The 20,910-nt window shown below is 44.8% G+C and overlaps 2 protein-coding genes across 8 annotated transcripts in view; one reads left to right on the plus strand and one right to left on the minus strand.

Annotated features, from left to right (window-relative positions):
• The window catches only part of LOC135371667 (YEATS domain-containing protein 2-like), an 86,937-nt gene extending 84,692 nt beyond the window's left edge, over positions 1-2,245 (minus strand). For all 3 annotated transcript variants that reach the window (XM_064605644.1, XM_064605645.1, XM_064605643.1), the window contains exons 1-2: positions 2,096-2,245; positions 1,885-1,985 (exon numbers count right to left, since the gene is read on the minus strand). In XM_064605644.1, the coding sequence (XP_064461714.1) occupies positions 1,885-1,985; positions 2,096-2,193 (199 nt within the window). In that variant the 5' untranslated portion in view covers positions 2,194-2,245. The remainder of the gene's footprint in view (positions 1-1,884; positions 1,986-2,095) is intronic.
• Positions 2,246-2,408: 163 nt separating this feature from the next.
• LOC135371623 (uncharacterized) overlaps positions 2,409-20,910 on the plus strand; it is a 46,910-nt gene continuing 28,408 nt past the window's right edge. The window contains exons 1-10 of one of the 5 annotated variants that reach the window (XM_064605610.1): positions 2,409-2,551; positions 2,637-2,791; positions 2,857-2,977; positions 3,071-3,146; positions 7,739-9,129; positions 10,556-10,658; positions 14,712-14,818; positions 14,877-14,936; positions 15,366-15,383; positions 15,561-15,665. In XM_064605610.1, coding sequence (XP_064461680.1) covers positions 2,531-2,551; positions 2,637-2,791; positions 2,857-2,977; positions 3,071-3,146; positions 7,739-9,129; positions 10,556-10,658; positions 14,712-14,818; positions 14,877-14,936; positions 15,366-15,383; positions 15,561-15,665 — 2,157 coding nt within the window. In that variant the 5' untranslated portion in view covers positions 2,409-2,530. The remainder of the gene's footprint in view (positions 2,552-2,636; positions 2,792-2,856; positions 2,978-3,070; positions 3,147-7,738; positions 9,130-10,555; positions 10,659-14,711; positions 14,819-14,876; positions 14,937-15,365; positions 15,384-15,560; positions 15,666-20,910) is intronic. The other 4 variants (XM_064605613.1, XM_064605611.1, XM_064605612.1 and 1 more) reach the window with 4 other exon arrangements.

Below are 20,910 nucleotides of genomic sequence, written 5' to 3' on the forward strand. Positions count from 1 at the left end.
CCACAGGAGAGGACCAGCGCCACCTAGATACACAAGCCCCTCTTATTGCCTCCTCTCCCACTAAGAGTTAGAAGTCATCTTCTACTGCGATTCACCGTTCTGCAAATTCAAGAACTCGCAAGTGACTGCAGCTCACTCGGAACCTGCAGACCAAAATATTTAGACAACAAATGCGAGGCGTGTTTCAGAAAATTAGTTTCGAAAAAGATTTAGACCATTTTACCATTTAGTATGCGCGGACGTTCAATCGCAACTCGCGGACGACGGAGGTTCATCTTTGTAGACATGACCGCTGAAGGCACGTTTGTGATTGGCTGTTGCCGTTGAAAACACGGTCCTGATTTGCTGACTCTTAATTGTTACGTCATATCGACGAGTAAGCGGGATATCTCTATCTAGGTGGTGTTGGGAGGGCTCGCATAGTGTCATGCGGCTAGTCTTAACAGCCAATAGGGAAGCAGGATGACTGTGATGGATTGCATTACCTGGTGGAGGAGGGAGAGTGACGTCCAGCCATCCTATCTGAAGCGCAGTAATATTTTGGAAGCTGACAGACTAGATTTCTTTTGAGCACGACTATAGGTACACTCAGTGGAATATGAGAAACAAACGTGTAATCACTGTTAGCTACTTGAGTGCCTTATTTGAGTGTCCCTTGTGAATGCCCCATGCAGTGCAGTAGTAGGATTGAAAGAAAAAAAGGAAACAGAAGCAGTTTGGGACGAAACTAGACAGCCCGCTATGTCGGCACTAATGCGAGCAACAATCTGGTGCGATCCGAAAATGGCGCCCACTTGGAGTTGGTGCAACACTCTTTGGAGAGGAGAATACAGGAACACTAGTAGATACTATAGTCATAGACAAATAAAATTACAAGAATACAATTGCCTGCTTTGAAAATTTTCTGTCAGCTGCCATCTACCCTCAGCCTGCTCGTTTGTGCAGGGAAGTGGTCGTCACTTGTGCATCCAGTAAACAAATCATGCAGCACAAGACAACTTCTGTCTGGTCCTGTTTACCTCTTCTGCAGTGTCATCGTATATATTCCATGTGCTGTTAAAGCAGCATGTTTCTGCAGGAACCGTGTGTACTGTATTGCGCATTTCAAATGTGTAGCCTCACTAACCCCAGCCACCGGTAGATTCGTATGTGAAAAAATGCACCAAGTAATGCCAGGCAATTTTTGGTTACTGCTGTAACATCACAGAGCATGGTGGGACATCACACAACTGACTAGAGCTACTAGGATGCAATTTCAGCCAAATGGCTGAGGGGGAGAAGTCGTAAGCTGTGAAATTAAAAGCAATGTTTCCGCATATGTTCCATCACTGCGGTATTGCAAATGAATCCAATTGACGCCTTTCCTCCTTTGGTAAAAAGGTGACTTCTCAACCATATTTTCCTTTTCTAAATCTCACTTTTTTTTATAATTTATGCCACATGCTTCACTCATGTCAGTCAGAGTTACATTAAGCATGAGGACTAACGACACTTGTTGCAAGATGACAATGTGCACACTAGGTACAGCATAAATATTACAATTTATGCTGAACCCCCTGGTACAATAACAGAGTGAGGTAACAAGCTCAGAGGCCTTTCTGCTCAACCATTACCAGACTGAAGGACTAGAACGCGGAACGAGCCCGCAGTCGGGTTCCTCACACAGGCAGCTTTACAGGTACCGATCCTTAGCACATTATGCTCTTATCGTGTCAGGGACCAAATAGTGTGCATGCTAAGAAAAACGCGCGTCGTCCTGCCTTAGAGCAGTGACAGTGGCAGTGAACCCAAGAGGAGAACGTGGAACAGACATCGGAATGTCTACGGAGTAGCACTCAACAAAGATGTGATGAATGCTGAACTTAAAAAGCCGTTTTCACTTACCATCTTGTTCGTGAAGTTTTAGGCGCTTCTGCTGCGCATGCAGGGGAACAGACTCGTAGTCTGGATCTTGATCTAGCAGCCTTTTCTGCGTGGCTGACATCCTGAAACAGGGCAACGCCGGTTGGAAGGCTCGTTAACATTTATAAGTTTCCATTAACATGAGATGAATATTTGACGCCTAATACACTGTTCACCACAAACTGCCACTCACACCAGTCGCTCAGCAGCCTGTTTTCTCCATTTACTACTGAGAAGTTGATCGTACGCGCGCTTCAGGAGAGAAATTAGCCTTACAAAAACACAGCACATGCGAATATTGACATTACATGTAAGTCGCCATATTTAACAGCAACGCTACTGACACCGCAAAGTCGACACAAATGACACAAACAGTTTTTCAACAATTTAACAATCTTTTGCGCACATATTACCTAATATTTGATGGTTCTACTTTTCTTCCCATGTTTTATCATGCTTTTGTCGATACCCTTTCACTTGTTTCATGTGGAGGGGGCGCGCAAGTTACTTTATTTCTGTTAGTAAACACATGGGTCGTGGGTTCGGCAATCTCTTTGACGTGTTCTCGTGTTATTGGGAAATAAAATTGACAATTGAAACATCGTCTCGCAGCACGTAATGATGGTGCATGATGTCCGATTCTCAAGCGGTAAGTTCTGCGTTCTGTAGGTGTTCAGGTGCGGTAATAGTAATACTCAATCAGATTTCTTCCCCATTCATTTGTCTCACTGAAGAATCCCGTCCATTGGTCGCTCAAGAGCCCGACTTCCACCTTATCTGCAGAAGCTTCTCCGTTTGTTCCGAATAATTTTATTCCTTTGGCTCCACCTGCAAATTCTGAGGGGCCATGTGCATCTGCGAGTGCTCAAAGTTTTTATCCCATGTACGGGTAAATAATTTGCTGAGCTACATTCGTGTCGTAGGCTGTTCGTGTCATGATTATGCTATGTGCAGGGAAGTACCTGGTTACTACTCCTCATTGGTGCCAACGCCAGCTCTGCCCTTCTATGCAATGCAGTACCAATGCATGTATCCGCCACAAATGAGTGTGTACCCAAACAGTGACTGTTCTGTCGTGAGTATCTAATTCTACTCTACTGAATTTTCCAGATGCATCGACGACATCATAATTGATTGCATCATTTATGGCAAATGTAATCATTTACAGCTCGTTCCGTCTCAGCAACTTCCTGCCCCGAGACAAAACAAAGGCCATCGGCAAAAAGATGGCAATGCACAGAGAGGTACGTTTGCTATGCAGCACACAAAACTGTCGCATCAGAGGATTTCACTCATTATTAGGGACCCAAGATCTCAGAGCCTAGGCGCTGCCACGCTTAAACTATAGCACAGGAGCGAGCGTGTGGCCTGCCTGCATGCCAGGTGCTGTCTTGCGCCGATGTTGGAGTGGAGACTCTAGCACCACTTCTCAATAGCATGAGCTCAGGGAAATCGGCGTAGTAGGATGGGTCACCTATTGTGTGGTGTCACTTAACGCTCTTGTCCGACACACACACACCAACCACGCGTGTGTGTTACCTACCACACGTTATCTAAATGTGGGTTTGCGGAAGGGCAAGCTTGAGGGGCACAAAATTGTGAAATTATTTTGAGGCGTCCGCGAACACTGTAGGCTCACTCATGTTTGACCTGAGCCTTCTGTTCACTATGACATGTGTTAAATTAAAATTAAACATGAAACAAATTAAAAATTTGTTTCATAGTGCTGAGGGAAGACTTGATAACGTGTTCATCTGGATGCAAATACTTCAGATACAATGATATTTTTACTGGTATACTGTCTTTCTTGTCACTGAAGTGTCTGTAGAGTAGGTGATCCATGCATGCTTGTCGGGCACCCGTCCAGAGGCGGCGCTTGTGTACCAGGGCCCCCAGAGCCATATATTAAAAGGGAGTCTGGCCATTAATGAGTCATGCCTATACCTGAAGCTCCACCCACTTTTTCAGCTTGCCGACCAATGGAGTCTCGAAATATGGGGCACTATCAATCAACCTATCCTCACTATTTGTCCCCATATCCAACATGGACAGTGCTATTTTGGGTGGCAAGTGGATTGGATGGGATTGAAATGGATACCTCTCGCAATCTGCAAAACTAGTGAATTTCTGGTGCAAATTTGATGAACGCCATCTATAGACAGTGACAACTTAAGTCCTACAATTGGGAACACCCACACATCCGTGGAAGGCTCCTGCGATTGGCTACTGGCCTTTGCACGACGCCTCTGCTTCGCGATGTAATAGTGGTGCTCTCTCCCCACCAGTCCCCACTTGGCCGCGCCGTACTACATTCGCACGCGCGGAGCGATTCTTGTGTGGGGATCGAGTGTATTACTTACGTTGTCACTGACTATAGGGAGCATAAGGCACATCGGGAATTGTCGTCTGCTTCCATCGTTGTACCACTGCCGGCGGAACCACCTGCTGGGACGCATTTTGTCTTCGGTATGATTTTTTAAACAAATCTACGTGAATAGTTTGAATATGAAAGACAAGAATGTTTATATCCATGAAATCCAGCAGTTAAATGTAACATTGTACAGCACAGTGATGTTTCTGTTATGATTTCATTGTGATCGCCGCAATCGCAGTGTTCACCAGGCGTAACACCGGCGACAAAATGTATTATTTTCGGTTAGATGTCGATGGACGAGCGTAAGTTGAAACTGATTTCTGAAAAACGTATATGAGGATGTGCATTTGCAGCAAAAAATCAGAGTAGTCTGTGAAACCCTTTTGTCACAAAATCCCCGCTTCACTGTGTTTGTTTCCAGCGCCATTTTGGGTGGTAGTATGGTGTCATGGTAAAAAGCAAACCAGTCAGAGGACAGGTCGAGCCTCTTTTTGTGACTCCTCCGAATGGCTAGACTCCCTTTTAATATACGGCTCTGAGGGCTCCAGAGTCTCCACCCCAGCTTGCCTCAGTATTGATGACGCGCTACAGTTAAATGCGAAGACCGCTGTACTCGCCCACACTAGCCAGCATGCCATATTATTGGAGGGATCCCATTTATCCGAAACCTCATCATTGCTGGCACGCTGCAAAATTTGAAGGCTGAGTAAAGGAGATGAACAGTGGCATCTGTACAATACACATGGCTTTACTTTTGGCCAAACTGCCATCATATTCACTCCTCTTAATCTTGTGGGTTACTCACTGTGTCCGTAACACTTGATGGATCATTTTCCTCACAGTGTACCTTTCATCATTGTTTCACGCAAGCTGCCATGGCTTGGTCTCACACCTACTTTCCCCATGATGCTCCTCCTTTCCCCATCAGGTACCAAAGGGCTCCATCATTCCCTGTTCTTGTGAATTCTGTCTCACTGCTGCAGAGCCAATTGAGCCACAGTTGCTACTTTAAATTGTTCATTGCACAGTATGTGTTCTAGCTCCAATAACTGAGTCTGACCATCAGGAATGACAAAGATCCGTACAATAGCCCAGTCCAGCAACTGTGTCTGTTTGAAATATTGACAGTTCCCAACCCGAGGCTTTTGCATCAATGAAAAGGTCCGTTGGAGTGCTGCTTAAGGCTGTTGTAGTTCCTCAGGTGAGCACTGTCCATCACAAGAACAGTCTTGGGCTGGAAAAATGCAATTACCTCCAGGCTTCCTGTTCACGTTCATTCCGCTGTCATGCTTGCCCTCATAGTGACAGTGGCTGCAACTCCTTTTGGAAACCTGAATTTTTCTATGTTCCTCGATTGCCTGCTATCATTGACTTTAACTTTGTTCTGTCTGCTGTTGCACTGAGAACGACCATAGGCTTGGGCTTCTCTTTTCCAGTTGTCCTCAAGTAGTCACTTCCTTGAGGTCAAATGTCCCGCTTGTGTCGCAAATGGAAAGAAAGAGCCGTCTCCTCTGTATTTCCTATGGAGGGCACTGGCGCACTGTCAGTGGTACAGCCGCGGAAGTTAAAAAATTTTTTCAACGTGATGAATCTGCATTCTGTCACTTTATCGTTGCCTTGCTCAGAATTGCATGCCTCTTCAAGAAACATTCCAGCCAGCTGTTCAATGCTTGAAGGTTCTCTTCTTCTTTTGCTGAGCACGTACCTTTATCACGCTGGAAGAAACTGGAAAGCCATTCCTACGTTGGAGCGATATCCATGCAGACACACAGCCTTCCATTCCAACACATTGGACCAGATGGCATCTGCTTTGATTGGTTGTAGCCGTGACTTCAGCTGTTCATCCAACTCATGTGGCCTCATTGCACAGTGTCCACAGGCACCTGGGTCCCTCTGTAGAGAAAATCCGAAACACATTTTCTTAATAATTACAAATTACTTTGAGGTTAAAAAGCATAAAGTGAAACGGTTCTGTGTTACAAACTACCATTTTATTTGAAATGGAATCTGGTTGAGCAAAATATTAATGGAGCAGCACTTTAAACATGTAGGCTCTTCGTGACTGAGCTGCTGACATATTTGCATATTCGTAAGAATAATTGAGTCTGACCATTACTGGCCGTGTTTGAACTTATCAGTAAGTGAACAGAGTTGGTGTGTAGGTAGGTGTCCCAAAGAGCGAGTGTTTCAGACTCCACTCACCTAACGTTAATGTGACAGTCACGCATCTAAGAGTGTGAAACTCCGAGCCCCTTTTCGTGCTCCCATTTCATTTCGGTGCGTGGAAGCAGATGACAAACGCCTGGGTGCTTGAGATTTTCCGTGCCGCGCTTCCTGTTGCGCAGCGCCAGGACAGCCTTTGAAGTATGGACTCGGAAGCAAAATGCTGACTTTCTGCGTTACCCAGTGTTTGGATTTCAGTAATGTGTAATGTATTTTTGTAACTTTATCTTGTTCTTTCTTTTTTCTTTTTTTTTTAGTGGACAACTTTGAAACAGACATCGGCAGTTATTTGTGGAAAATGCGGTGCTTTAATGCTGACACCTTTATGTCATCTTCAGTCATCTTCACAGTAAATAGCTCCAATGGTGCCTGTTACAAATTCGCATCTGTCCCATTTCATTCACTGTTACAAGGAAAAGTCTCCACAACTGACATTGTCCCTTCCAATGTTGCTACAGGTTGAAACTAAGCCAACATGTAATCCATCTGTGCAGTGCATGAGAAGACAACAGGAAGCGGGATCAGCGAGTTAGTAGCTTAGAGCTCCAAAGTTGCTTTTCACTGTTGAGTGACCACTCCGTGTGTCTCATACTCACGATTTGAGTGTGTCAAAAGAAGGGTGCCTAAATAATGCACCCATTGATTTTCTGAGGATGTTGAGAATTGTCCCTCATCGACTCCACTTTTCTGAACATCAAGATAGAATGCAAGCAAGCTAGTGTGGATGCGAATTGTATAAAATTTCTTGAGACTGAGAGAAAAAGAGAGAGACAAAACAGGACACTAAGTACATAAGACAAGACTATTCCATATACTGAGTGTTCTGTCTTCTCCTGCAGACTCTCAACTGAAACTTTATTCTGGAGGCAGGCTTACTTATAATATCAACAAGGGCGGATGACTTCCGCTAGAGTGAGCTCCATATCCCGGAATGCAACCCACACGAGGAATGCGGGACCATGAACCAGTAGCTCAGAAGATTATTTGCGACGTTGCGGCAGCGCAAGTGTCACGGTTGTTTGTTGACTTGTGTCCTTGTCTTTTGCTGCAGTTCTTTCACCACGTGCACATACCAACTTCCCCTGTGCAATCCAGTGATTGCTGTCTCCTCCCTCAGTCTTAAGGAAAAGTTACCTTTATTCAGTTCTTCTTTGTTATGTAAATACCGAAAGTCCGAATATTTGCATTTCATTCTGTTGACTTAATACCTATTTATTTCTTTACTGTTACGTATTTCAGAAACAAGAGGCGCAAGCGATAAACGGGTGATGAGGAATTCTAAGATGCAGGAAGGTGTCCTTAATCCGGGGACACGACGACAGCTTCCGGAGAGGAGAAAGCCTAGCGAGCAGGATGTCACGACAGCCTCCAAACCAGACATAAATCCTGATCTCTCAAGCAGCAAAGAATTCCCATCCCTTTCCTCCTCTGAACCTGAAAGACCACAGAATACAGCTGCAAAGAATTCCGTCAGTTACTCCACTGCCTTGAAGCAACAGCCACAGAAAGTGACACAGATGGTTGACAAATGTGATAGTGAAACAAAGAACTCTGTGCATCAAAAGATGCCAGAGACCCACCTAGCAGCAGCTGGGGAGAAATGGAAAATGCAGAAGGGACAGCGAGGAAGGAAACACATAAATCTTGTGCCGGAAAGCTGTGCACCCTCACGAAGCCGTAATAAAGTACAAATTCACGGGACAACTAATGACAAAAGTTTGGAAAAGTGTTCGAGAACGACTGCCATTTCCAGAGACTATGTGAAGCAAGGGGATGGTGGTAGACCACCCGTTGAGCTTCGTACTCGTGAATGCTGGCGGCAGCGCCACGACAGGCCTCTAGATCAACCACAGCAGCACGTCACAACCATGGTAGATGGTAGTTCGCGGAGGATCACTGCACTTGTGAACATAGCAGCAGCGACAAAGCCTGAACGTTCATACGCCGCGGCATTGAATCGTGCCCCTCAGACAATTGTAATGCAAGAGCATGCAAACAGTGCAGGTGGGCAAGGTAGTACAGGCATAAAGCCGAAGCTGGCTTCCAAAGCAGATATCGTTGCTTCCGCCAAGGGTGATCTATTAAGAGGATCATGGGGAAGCATGACTTCTTCTCACTCTTCACAAAATTTGGTAAAGGCTGGCACTGCTAGTGATGTAAACAGTCGGAACTCAAAGCCAGTGAGTGCATCAAAATCAGTGAACCCTCCTCCTGCTAAAGGGAATCCTCAAGTTCGAATAAATGTTTCAAAGGCAAAGAAGGAGACACACAACAGCGCTCTCAAGCGAAACGTTTTGAAATCCCAACAGAAGAACGTAAAAGGTGAAACAGGAGTAAAGTCCTCTTGTGACGACAAGAAGAAAAAGAGGAAGAAAAAGTCTCCAAAGATTCCAGACCTAATGGTGGACAAAGTAGGAATGATCTCACAAGAATTACTGGACTTCCTGCAAGGTGGCAGTGGTGGTGGTGGCATTGTGAAAACAAAGGATGATCAACAGGGTGGATGCGTGGCAATGGTGGAGGATGTTCTGACAGAATATCCTCCCTTGGAAGGAAAAGAGGAGTTGCCGGAACAGAGCAGAAGCCGCGCACAACTTGGAACATACAGCAAGATTGTAGCTTCAAAAATGGTATACATGCTTTCAGGGTTATTTGGTTTCACAAATACATCCTTCTCGTGGGAGACATGCTCAGTGGGTGCTTAGGTAGGACTGGTCCTTACAAAAAAATTGACGGTCACATCTCGGCCAGCTGGGAGTGCACAAAAATGCTGCGGGATCTAGTATTTGCGCAAGGTGTTACTTTCAGACAACTTGATGGCAAAATTAATTTAACCTAGTGCTACATTCCAGCAGGCCAACATTCCTCACAGGTGCTGATAGCGTTAGTGCTCCCACAGCAGATGAGTGTAGGGGGGAATGGTCAGAAGGGGCAAACCATCTTTAGTAAAAACAAGCTGACCATAAGATAACTTGCATTAGGGAATGCAGAGAGATTACGCTTGAGAAAAGACCATTGGGAAGTGACCCCCCCTTACTGGGGGAAGCTACACTGAGAACTCATGAATCTGAGTATTTTTTGCACAATAGTAGGTGTGATCTACCTCCTTTTAGGAAATGCTTATATTTGTTAGATTTGTGTTACTTATGTGTGTTAGTTTTGTGAAAGTGACTGATCTTATTATGATTCATGTATGTGAGTGAGACATTTTAGTTAATGGCCTTACGGACTTAAGGGCCTGGTTTTTCTGCTGCGGAAAATCTGTAATTCTGCGGCAGGGAATCAGAAATTCTGCAGTTTTCCACAGCAAGTGGGCGCATCTAGACTGACAGAGATATATGCGGACAAAATCTTTAATAACTTGCGTGACATAGAAGTAAAGTGTCTGCAAAATGTCTAAAGCGTTAGTTATAGCTAAGCATCACACATAGTTTGTGCTCTCTTAACAGTAGTGTAACACAGGACACAGTAACAGCAGAAAACCAAACGGGCAAAACAGAAGTCGTAAAGACAGGCTGGATGATTTGTAATGTGAAATGTGAGGTGCACATTTGCTTTCCTCTCATTTAGGTGGTGTGGGAAAGGGCGTCATGAGTCATAGGTACATCCATCCTCAGCACCAAAGCTGTGTTCCTCGGTCAAGATTCGTAGTTCCGCGAAATTCCATATAAATCCCCACATTCGGTGATATATCCTAAATTCTTCGCATTTTCGTGCAATCTCTCCAAAGTAAGGGCCTTACTCATGGTTCAACACACATTTGAGTATCATGGACTCCAGAGGCAGCTCGGTTAACTTGCAAAAATCAGTGACAAGGAGCAATGTGGTGCTGAGACAACAAATACAAATGGTGTGTGCTACCACTAGGTCAGGTCAACATCACTCGAGCTTTTCCTTGGCATCATTCAACGTCACATCTTTGTTGGTCAAGGTCATAAAAGATGGAGTTTCGTTTTTGTTCATTCGAAGAAACTTTATATCCACTGAAAGGAATTCAAATGGCTTAACGAAAAATGTTGTGCCGCACTATCTAAGTTCTTTAATGGTTTCTTGCAGAAGTCGGCCTCAGGGGTTGCTCAGCTACCACAGCCAGTAACTACAGAGACACAACTAGACACCAGTGACAAGAAACCTGTAGAAGGAGCAGATGATAAGAAACGTAAGGACCTCTTTGTACATTTTCCTGTTGAGCATAATTGTCTCGAAATATACCGTATTTTCACGCGTATTAGCCGCGGCTTATGCGCGATTTTTTTTTCTCACGGGCACCCTGCGGCTTATCCACCGGTGTGGCTTATCTGATGACTATTTTTTCCTGGTATTTTCCCCATACGCCGATTTTAACGAAAGGGCCGACAGTGTCTCTGGAACAGCACTGCCCTGCCGATGCACGAACAGTGCGTAACAGGGATTGGTCCACATTCCTGTAGATTGATCTTCCTGGTGCATTCCTCCAAGCAGCTTTAAGGAAAGTGGTGACAGTGATTCACGTCTTCTGGAAGATCACTGACCCATCTGTCCACGAAAAACACCCGACAAGGGCACAATCCGATCTTGGTAGAACTCCAGAACTGATCTCCTCTGTTGTACACTGTGCCGATCCCGGAGTATGGACCACAGGGTTTATGGACTTCTCTATGGTCTCCTTTGTCGCAGAAAAATCAGTCGTCTCGTATTGCCCCGCGGCTTATCTGCGGGTGCGGCTTATTTGCCAGAAAATTTTCAAAACGTCCCAAAAAACGCGTCCTGCGGCTTATCTGCGGTGCGGCTTATACGCGTGAAATTACGGTATATGATTTTGAGTAGCCTGGTGATTTCATTTACAGTTCAACTTTATTGGCTCATTAGATCTACTTTAAGATGGTGTTTGCAAGGGATCATTTTAGTGTTTACTGCAGCTAAGTCTCGAGGTACCAGAAGCTGTGCATTTGCTTATTCCTGTAATTGGTCTGTCTTCACCCGTAGCGTAGTGAGGAATTTTCTTCAGAGGTGGCTGGGACCTTTGTGTGGGGCTTGTGATGTAATGAGAAAAGAGAGGCACAGGCTGACTGGTTCTGAGCCAGTGATGATCCAGTCTGTTGAGCATTGGCAAATTCTTATGAGCTGACCAAGAAGAAAAACCCCACATGTACCACTTGTCAACTGCTTTTCAGGGAGGGGGCCTAAGCACCCCCAGTCGCTGTACTTATGTACAACTACATTAGACTAACAAAAAATAGCGTGTGTGTGGTAGCCATTTTTCCCGTTTTCGCTTTGTACAAGGAGCTTTCACAACAACTTCGTAACAGTAACATCCCATCATTGTTTTCACTGTGAAAGACAACATAATCATAAAGCATGTGCTGTAACCATGTCTCGTGATCTATACAGCCAACCCTCGATTTATCGGCCGATTTATAAATTCCCTCGTTTTATGAACACTAGCACGTGGAACCAAACTTTTTACATGCATTTTTCCCTCGTTTTGTGAACCTCGATATTCGAATAATGAATGGAATTTCTGGGAACCAACTAGGAGTTGCCCAGCGTTTTTGCCCCCAATTTATGAACGGATCGTTCCGAGGCCAACAAAAACCTTCAAAGGGATTATTCGTGGTCTTACGAATGACGCATGAACAGACAAAACGTTTTCGGGGTATTGCACCCTCGGTTCTTAACCCCTCGAAATACGAACAACAAACGGGTATTTGCAGAAGTGTTCCTGACTTCAATTGATAAATAAGGCGTCCGCTGTCACCCAGAGATTAATAAAGGTAGGTTAAAAACCCCAGAGGAAATCCGAGACCAGTTGAGTGCGAATATGCTGGGATCTCTTCTTTCCAAGATTGACACAGCAGAAGGCATGGTCAAAAGCAAAATTAAACTATTTAGTATTGTATGATAACAGAGCGCGAATGCGCTAACATCTGTGCTTTGTGAGATTGATAGAACAGAAGGCATGGTCAAAAGCAAAATTACACAATATATTGCATTATAAACACCCAACCCAACTCGGAAATACTGTTCCATTTGCTCGATAGTACTCACTTAACGGAATTTTCTATTTATGAATCCCTCGATATATGAACGATTTTTCGGGGAACCGAGGGTGTTCATAAATCGAGGGTTGACGGTAATATAGTAAGAGAGGTGTGAAGGACAAGCTAAAAGGGCACAAGTATGTCAGTGTGATACTGGTCAGTGTAGCATGAGTCTGAGAAACAGATATAGAAAACTCGTGTCCAGTGTCGCCATCTTCATTTTACATCTGGGCTCTTCAGACTCTGGGAAATGTTGTATGTACCTATTTTCAATGCTTCCATCGAAGATTCCCCAAGAAATGCAATGTCATCTACTTGAAAATTTTATAACGTACTGTATACAGTAAAACCTGCGGATAACGATATCTCGTATAACGATATCCCTCGTAAAACGATGGTTGATGATTTTATCGTCACAACATACATTGTTTCTATGGGGAAACGACAGTCATACAACGATGGAGGCCACGGCTCCAAGTACTCGTATAACAATGTCGGGCACTGTCCTGTGCGCGTAACCTCGATAGAGATACAGTAGAATCTCGATTATACGAATCTCACGGGGTAGCGGAAAAAAATAGCATAATCCGAAATTCGTATGAAAAAAATTAAACCAAAATAAAAATTCATTTTCCAATACTGTTGGTGAAAGAGGTCAGTGGTAACGCTTTTATGTCACCGTATTTGACCAATGCTGCTCTAATTCGCGAGATGACTCAAAAGGTAAAGCACGTGCATTTCACCCCCGAGGCACGCGACAGTGTTCCATAGCGAGCTTCTCCTAAAGCAAGCAGGCGTTAGGTGAAGCCGACTTACGGAGCGGTGACGTGTAATATTGCCAGAAGTGGTCCCGATATGTTCCCTGGTGCCCTCCATGAGTTCCGGTCACTGTGTTCCCAAGCCAGTGGGATGTCGCACAGCTTCGCGTTTTCTTTAGCACCTGTTCCTTTTTCTGTTGCTACACGCGGGGGGGGGGGGGGGGGGGGGGGGGGGGACTTTTCGAGGATGCGCTATTTAGGTCAGCCCTCGTTTAACGATGTACCCCGTATAACGGTGGAATTCGCGATTACCGTTAATATCGTTATACGCGGGTTTCACTGTAAACCAAATTGTAGGTTGATCCTGCGTACAGTGCTGGACAAAAGGTTACGGAATACGCTCCTCAGGGTTACACACTAGCAGTGAATGGTTAAGTATGGACTTGCAAACAGGTGACTTGGTTTCCTAGGTATGTGTCTGTAAGTCTGTACGGCCCCATTCACTGCTAGCATGTCACTCTGAGGTAGGAATGCACCGGAGCGTGTTCCGTAAACTTTTGTCCAGCAGTGTACAAGTTGGTCCAATTTTCTGAAGAGAAAACGAAGGAGAAAATGTCACCCATCGACCAGCGCATGAGACGAGGGTAGTGTTAAAAAAAAAACTTACATATCGTCTAGTTTATACGGTACCGTAAAATATCGTTAAATTATTGCGGAGAATTTGTTGATATTCTGTTTTGATGGAGTTTGCTGCTAGACTTCGTAAAGACATGACAGAGCTGAGATCGCCTTTCCTAGACCAGCTCTTTTTGAGGGCATCTGTTGCCCTGCCAATACACCAGCCGACTGCAATAGTGCATGGAGTCTACCTCTGTTTTTCGTCCCTGGCTTTCAACTGGTTTTGACATTGAAGAGGACTGAAATGTGTTGATATTGTGTTAAGATATTGTGTTAATTACACGATGCATACATTGTACCTGGGGTTTCTGGTTTCCGGTGAATTAACTTTTTGGATATTTTTATATAGTTTTTATATACTTTTTATATAAAGTTTTTCTGCCTTCAGGCAGTAGCAAAACGAAGTCCGTGAAGTTTTGATTGGTTATGCAATTTCTTGGGGCATCATGAACCATGTGGGGAATGTGTGAGCGCAGAATGCGTGCACAAAATGAAACATTAGCAGCTTGATTTGCGCATACATAGACATCGTGCACCACTGCACGCTTCTTGAATGTTCCTTCATAATGGCTTCGCAGGGGATATACAGTAGCTGCCCAAAAAATCTGACTTTCCAATTGTTCCAACAAAACTGTTGGCACTGCCGAGCATTGCTTCTAACTGCAATGCAGATTTGTGCCAACCACATTTATTTGAAGGGCGAACCTTGTTGTTCCAAAGATGATGAACCGCAACACTCATTTTCTGTAATTGCAGCACAGCACGCAAGACTACGAAAATTAGTTGCTCTTGGAAATGCTCCCACTCCCATGCATAAAGTACCTATCAGCATGCAGATAAGCAGTGTCATCCTACCACAAGAGGTATGACTTTCCTTTGTGACTCAAAGATGAGGACAATGCCTTGTATCTTATCCCTCAGAAACAGTGTAAGAAGCTCAAGGGCAAGGAAAATCTCTTCTCTGGAAGCACCAAGAAAGAGGTATGCCCCCGTCAGTGATGAAATTTCGTTTACAGTTGTGCAAACTTAAAAAAAACTGAGTGCTCGCTTTTTGTGTCAGTAGTGGCCTATGCAGCCTCAAGATCTGGGTCATACCCATTTTAAGACAGGGTGGGTATGATCACGTGGAAATTGGCAGTTTTGTGTCAAGTCCTATTCCAATTAGAAAATATCAAACCCAAAGTAGGTAACTGTCCACAATTTATTGCAGCACTGTCATTGTTTCACTACGCCTGAAACTTAACTGAACTACTATTCGTGCCTCTGTCTCTTACTTCTAACACTCTGTCCCAGAACATGCCTCCATTTATATTTGTGAGTTATTAATAGCGGACTATTACTAGTGATGTACAGCTAAAATGCGAGTACTTTTGCCAAATTTGATGATTGAACAGTATTTGCACATTGCAGAAGGTGCAGAAAGAAGTGGTAAGTCTATGGATTGACATCCTATACATTTCGTTTTGTGGCATTTCATTGAAACGCTGAAATTCTTCATAAAATCACGTTAGCATTTTTTGCTGGAGTCCAAATTTTACGCTGGAGACTCCATCGTATGAAATGTTTCCGTGCTGAACCAATCTCAAAGTGCCTCTCCTTGTGCAGATTGTGAAAGGCTCAGCAAACATCCTGGATTCCTCAGCACCTCTTCGAAAACGAGGCAAGGAACGAGAGCTACCACGGAAAAAGAAGCTGTCTGTCATGAAAAAGGTGGGGCTGTGAGAATGATGACATTGCAATACATAGTAATAACCACTCTGGAAGGATCTATTAGAAGCCGGGAAAATTAAATTGAGCAACGAAACCCTATTAGAGATACATAGTAAGAATTAGGAAAATGTCCGTCAAACAAGCTTAATAACTTGCAGTTTTATGTCACGTGACAGTACGACCATGAGCAACACCACATTTATTGGCTCACAGATTAATTCTGCCTACCTGAGGGTCCTTTAATGTCTGCTGAAACCTTGCCTGCTTGAGGTTTTGAACAGTAGGATAGATGGATAGGAGCTGCTTATTAGGAGAGGTTGACCATTGGGAGGAGCCTCTCTCAAAGTGCACCATTTGACATCGCACGATGGGTGGCACCAACGCCACCATATTGGTTCAGAGCTATCGCCTTGAAATCTCTCAGTCCGCCACTTTGAAGGAGAGGTAATCTCTCTGTGCTGCCGCAGCACGCCTTTCATCCCGGCCATGTGGGCGCAGCGATGACGGCTCTGACGTTATGGTGGCTCCACATCTCTGGCTGGCGAAAAATCATGAATGGCCAGAATCTCCTCATAAACGTCTCTGGATAAATTATTTGGCATGTATATTGGGCTGCCTAACGCCAGTTGATATTTTGCATATTTTTCCCTTCTGTACAAGCCCAGGGAACCATTATCAGTTGTCCACAGACACAACTGGGAAAGGACCAAAGCATGTTTCAAAGACAAGTTTTTTTGTTTTTTTTTCTAAAGTTGTTGGTGCATACATCACAAAGCAGCTGCCTCTACTGCTATGACTGTTATTAAGTTGTCTGGTCTTGTTCACAAGATTCGCTTTAACAGATTTGCTCTTGTTGTAATGTGCTGCCACCAGTGGGAGTGTGGGTATCTTTTCCTATGTTACACATATCAGTGTCTTAACTGCTCGAGCACGACGAGTGCATGCATTAAATGTTTGAAGCTTGAGAGCCTCGTTTACCCCCGTTGTTCAAGCTTCATTCCATACTAGGACCTAATCGCGATGCAAGCACATTTTTAAGAGGTTATGGGCCTAGGACAATGCATTTTTGAAGTAATGGAATGGCTCGCGACATGCTAGAGGAGCTGCTAGAACGTTGACGAAGCGACACCAGCTCTACTACGCACTGGTTCACGGTGACGTCTTAAGAAGCGATTAGTAAATACCCGGTGACGACCAGGACAGCGTCATTCTGATGATGGGACCCGAATGGGACCCGAAACGTTAACTGTATTTTGTTATGTTTGTTGAAAGCCGGTGCGGTTCAAACTAGTAAAGAAGCGATTAGTTTCAAGGCGCATCTACACAATGAAGTGAACTGATTATGTCTGTGTCAGACGAATTCAAACTTCCAAATCTGTCGCCTGACAATTACCATTCTTGATCGATACGAGTGAGAGCCGCCCTTGTACAGAAGGGATGCTGGTAAACGATCGACCCTGGTGCGCATGTGCGCCAGGGTCGTTCAGTGATGCGCCTTGGTGCATCACTGAACGCATCCAGCGACGACTCAACGCAATCAGCAATCACTCAAGCACCCAAGCACTCATCCACCCAAGCACGCACTCATCCACCCAAGCACGCATTCATCCACTCAAGCATGCACTCATCCACCCAAGGACCGGCCTCGGTGGCTCAGTCGGTAGCGTGTTCGCCTTCTGATCCCGAGATCGCGGGTTCAAACCCGGCCGAGGACGCCAGTAACTTGGTGGCAGGGTACAAGTTGCTTAGACACGTTGTCTTCCGCGAGGGACGTTAAATACGGGGTGTGTGGATGAGTAGGGCCCGGAATTATAGGCGCTAAAAAAGTACGAAATAGGCAGGCATCTAGGCCCTAAAAATCACAAAATAGGCAAATATAGGCAAGATAAATTAAAACCGTTTATTTGCATATCTGTTCATTTTTCTATACATTTCCGCAGTAACAAGAGACAATAAGTGACATCTTTAAATTCTCAAACTTAAAGCTCATCCTGTTCGCCCGCAGGAGTGCCTTGTATCTCGAGAAACTTCGCTCGACGTCACAGGATGTCACAGGCGCGAACTTGAAAGAAAATATTTCCCGTAGGCTCAGCTCTTCAGCTTCAAGATCTGCTTCCTCCCCTCTCAGGATCATCCCAATCTGGAACATTGTTGAGAGCCCCGAATTCTTTCCAATCAACAATTCCATCTTTGCAGCGGCTGTGGACCCCTTCCCTTCCAGTCCGCGAAGCGCCGTGCGCACATGCTGTAGGGTTTTAAATGCTTCGGTTAGGGGAAGTCCTATTGTCTCCAACTTCGTCATACTAGCTGTAAGCGAGCTAAAGTGGGCACTAATGTAAGCCAGGTCCATCTCAATTTCTGGGTTGCTGAAGAGTTCTCTCGCTGCACTTACGGATACAGCATCGTCTGGAAGCTTCTGCAGAACCGCTTTCACAGCGCGAAAGTGCTCAGTATAGTACATGGCCGCACTTAGCCATGTACCCCATCGTGTAAGAACCGGTTGCGGTGGCAGTGGAATACTCGGTGCAAACTCTCGGAAAGCCGCAACTCTGGATGGAGCCTTCAAAAAAACCTTCTTCGTGTTGGAAATTAGTGCGTCCACTTCAGGGAAGGAATAGCGAATGACTTCAGCAACGCGGTGCATGGCATGAACGACACACGTGACGTGAATCATCTTTGAGTACAGCACTTTGAGTCCTTTCCCAGCTTTACACATGTAGGAAGCACCGTCACTCACGAAGAGAAGAACCTTTTCGTACTGTATTTTTCTGGGCCAGAGAAGTTCCAGAGAGGCCGTAAAAAAACGGGCGATAGTTGAATGATTCACTTTCTCTAGGGCCTCAGTGTTCAGTATGATTGGGCGAGATGCTTCATCCTGCTTCAACGCTCCCACGACGAAATTTGCCACATAGCGTCCGCTGGCATCGGTGCTTTCATCCACGGACACCCACACGTAGTTGTCGCCAATCTTGGTCCTGATTTTAGTCAGGGTCTCTTCGTAGCACTCTTTCACGTATCTTTTCCGCAGCGTTGACTCGTCGGGTACGCGTTCCTTCGTATACTTCTCCAAGAAGCACCGGAGATCGCCGTTCGTTAGTTTCCACAAGGGTATATCTGCGGACAAAAACGCTGTGCACAGATCCTTGGAGAATTCGTTACCTTTTGACCGTCCATTGAACGCATCAGCCAGGAGTTGTGGAGTTGCGACCTTCTTCTTGTTGACACTCGAAATGTGCTTCTGGGTGGCGACGTGTTGAACAACATGATACCGCTTCTCACTGGCGACTGCAGTTTCACATGCCGTACAGAAGAGTATGGTTCCGTCTGTTGAAAATACCTCGCCGAATTCGGCAATCCACCGTCTGCAACAGACTGCTGGTGCTGCTTTTCCCTTCGGCATGCTCGGTTTGACGCTGGAATTCCGATGACCGCTGATCGTCGCAATGACTATGTCTGGACCACACTACTTTGGACTACCAAAAGACAAGATAACCTCGCATAGCAGTGAGGTGAACAGTCCAATGACAGGTCGTCTTGGTAGCCTCTTTTTGGGCGACCCGTGCCTTGAGAGAGGCTACCAAAAGGGGGCAATTGTCCTGTACGTGACAATGTAACTGCAGTCCAAAACTAGTAGGTCACTCTTTCGGCCTATAAAGGTCGCGTGCTCTGAGTCAGGCGATGAGTCAAGAGGGCACGGAAATCGAGCTAATGCATTCCTTTTGCTTTTGTTATGCGACTGTAGTGTGACTCACGCCTGCAGGTTTCCCGCGTGGGCCAAAAAAGGCAGTTACGAAACACAACAAGCGGAAAAAAGGCAGTTACGGGACAAAGCTGGCAAAAAGGCAAATAAGCCTGAAAATGTCTCATTTAGGCATTTATAGGCGTTTTCAGGCAAATGCCTACAAATCCGGGCCCTAGTGATGAGCTTTCATCGCACGTTAAAGAACCCTCAGGTGGGCAAAAGCAATCCACAGACCGACCGCTGTGGCGTCGCTCATGATCTCAGTTGTCTCGCGACGTAAACACCCAATTATTAATTAATCATCCACCCAAGCGCTCATCCTCCCTGTTACGCGCATCAGTGTCTTAACAACAAGCGTGCGCAATAAATGTTTTAAGCTTGAGAGCCTCGTTCATCCCATTGTTCCAGCGCCGTCCTATACAAGAACCAGGTCGCACTGCATATACATTTCTAACAAAATGTGAGGGAGAAAAATCTCTTGTTCTTCGTCACATTTAAGGGCAAGGGAAAAGTGTATTTCTTCTGGAACGACTAAAATGGCCTCCAAATCTGTCATCGCACTGTATTGGCTTGATTCTTAAAAAAAAAAAAAGTGAGGGATGCACCAAAGGGAACAGACGTTCTTGTAGTGCCACACTTCAGATTTCTTTCAGAATTAAAAAGTTCATCAGACAGGATTATGAGGACAGTGAACCAGGGAGTCATTAGTGTGGCCATAAGGTAGTACACTTATAGCGAATTCAGCTGGTCGTTTTCGTGCAGCGCACTGCATAGTGTACCAGTGTGGGTTCAGCCTACAAATGAACTGAGAGCAAACAGAAGGACCAATGAAACGCGATGCACACAATTGAGGCAGCCGTCTGGCATGCATACTCAAGCCAGTGCAACTTTTTCAGAACTACAACGACCAGCTGAATTTGCTATTAACGAAGAATACTATATCGAAGAATATTGTCATTTTATTGTAATTGACAAAAGTCTTTTCCCTATTTAAAAACCTATCTCTGCAGTTAGTGCAGACACCTTGTATGCATACAGGCTGTTAAAAGATTTCTATTAAAAAAATCCACCTACTATCTGAGAATTATAAGGCCAACAATATTTATGTTCAGCAAACTTTGACCACTTATGACCACTATGATCAAGTTTTTCTTGTAACAAATTGAATTTTCTGAACTGAACTCTGAGATCAGCCAAGTGATCATGGCTTTCTCTCTTTCTTCTTTTTTTGACAGGAACATTAGGCACATGCTGGATTTACCCCATCTAATTACAAAATGCATTCCCTGCTACAATGGTAATAGCCAGAAAAAGTGATATTAATCTGTTGACAGTTCTTTGTCAAGTTAATGTAAGAAGTGCTGGTGGGGAAAACAGTCACCCTCCTATTCCTTTCTGCTTCTCACTGTTGTTTCAGACAACTGGCATGTACCATGATAACCATGCTGCTACTACCATGCTACACATCTTGAGATGATGAATTTTGAACTTTTCTTCTTTTTT

Source organism: Ornithodoros turicata, unplaced genomic scaffold (genome assembly GCF_037126465.1).
Source record: "Ornithodoros turicata isolate Travis unplaced genomic scaffold, ASM3712646v1 Chromosome12, whole genome shotgun sequence".
Taxonomy (NCBI): domain Eukaryota; kingdom Metazoa; phylum Arthropoda; class Arachnida; order Ixodida; family Argasidae; genus Ornithodoros; species Ornithodoros turicata.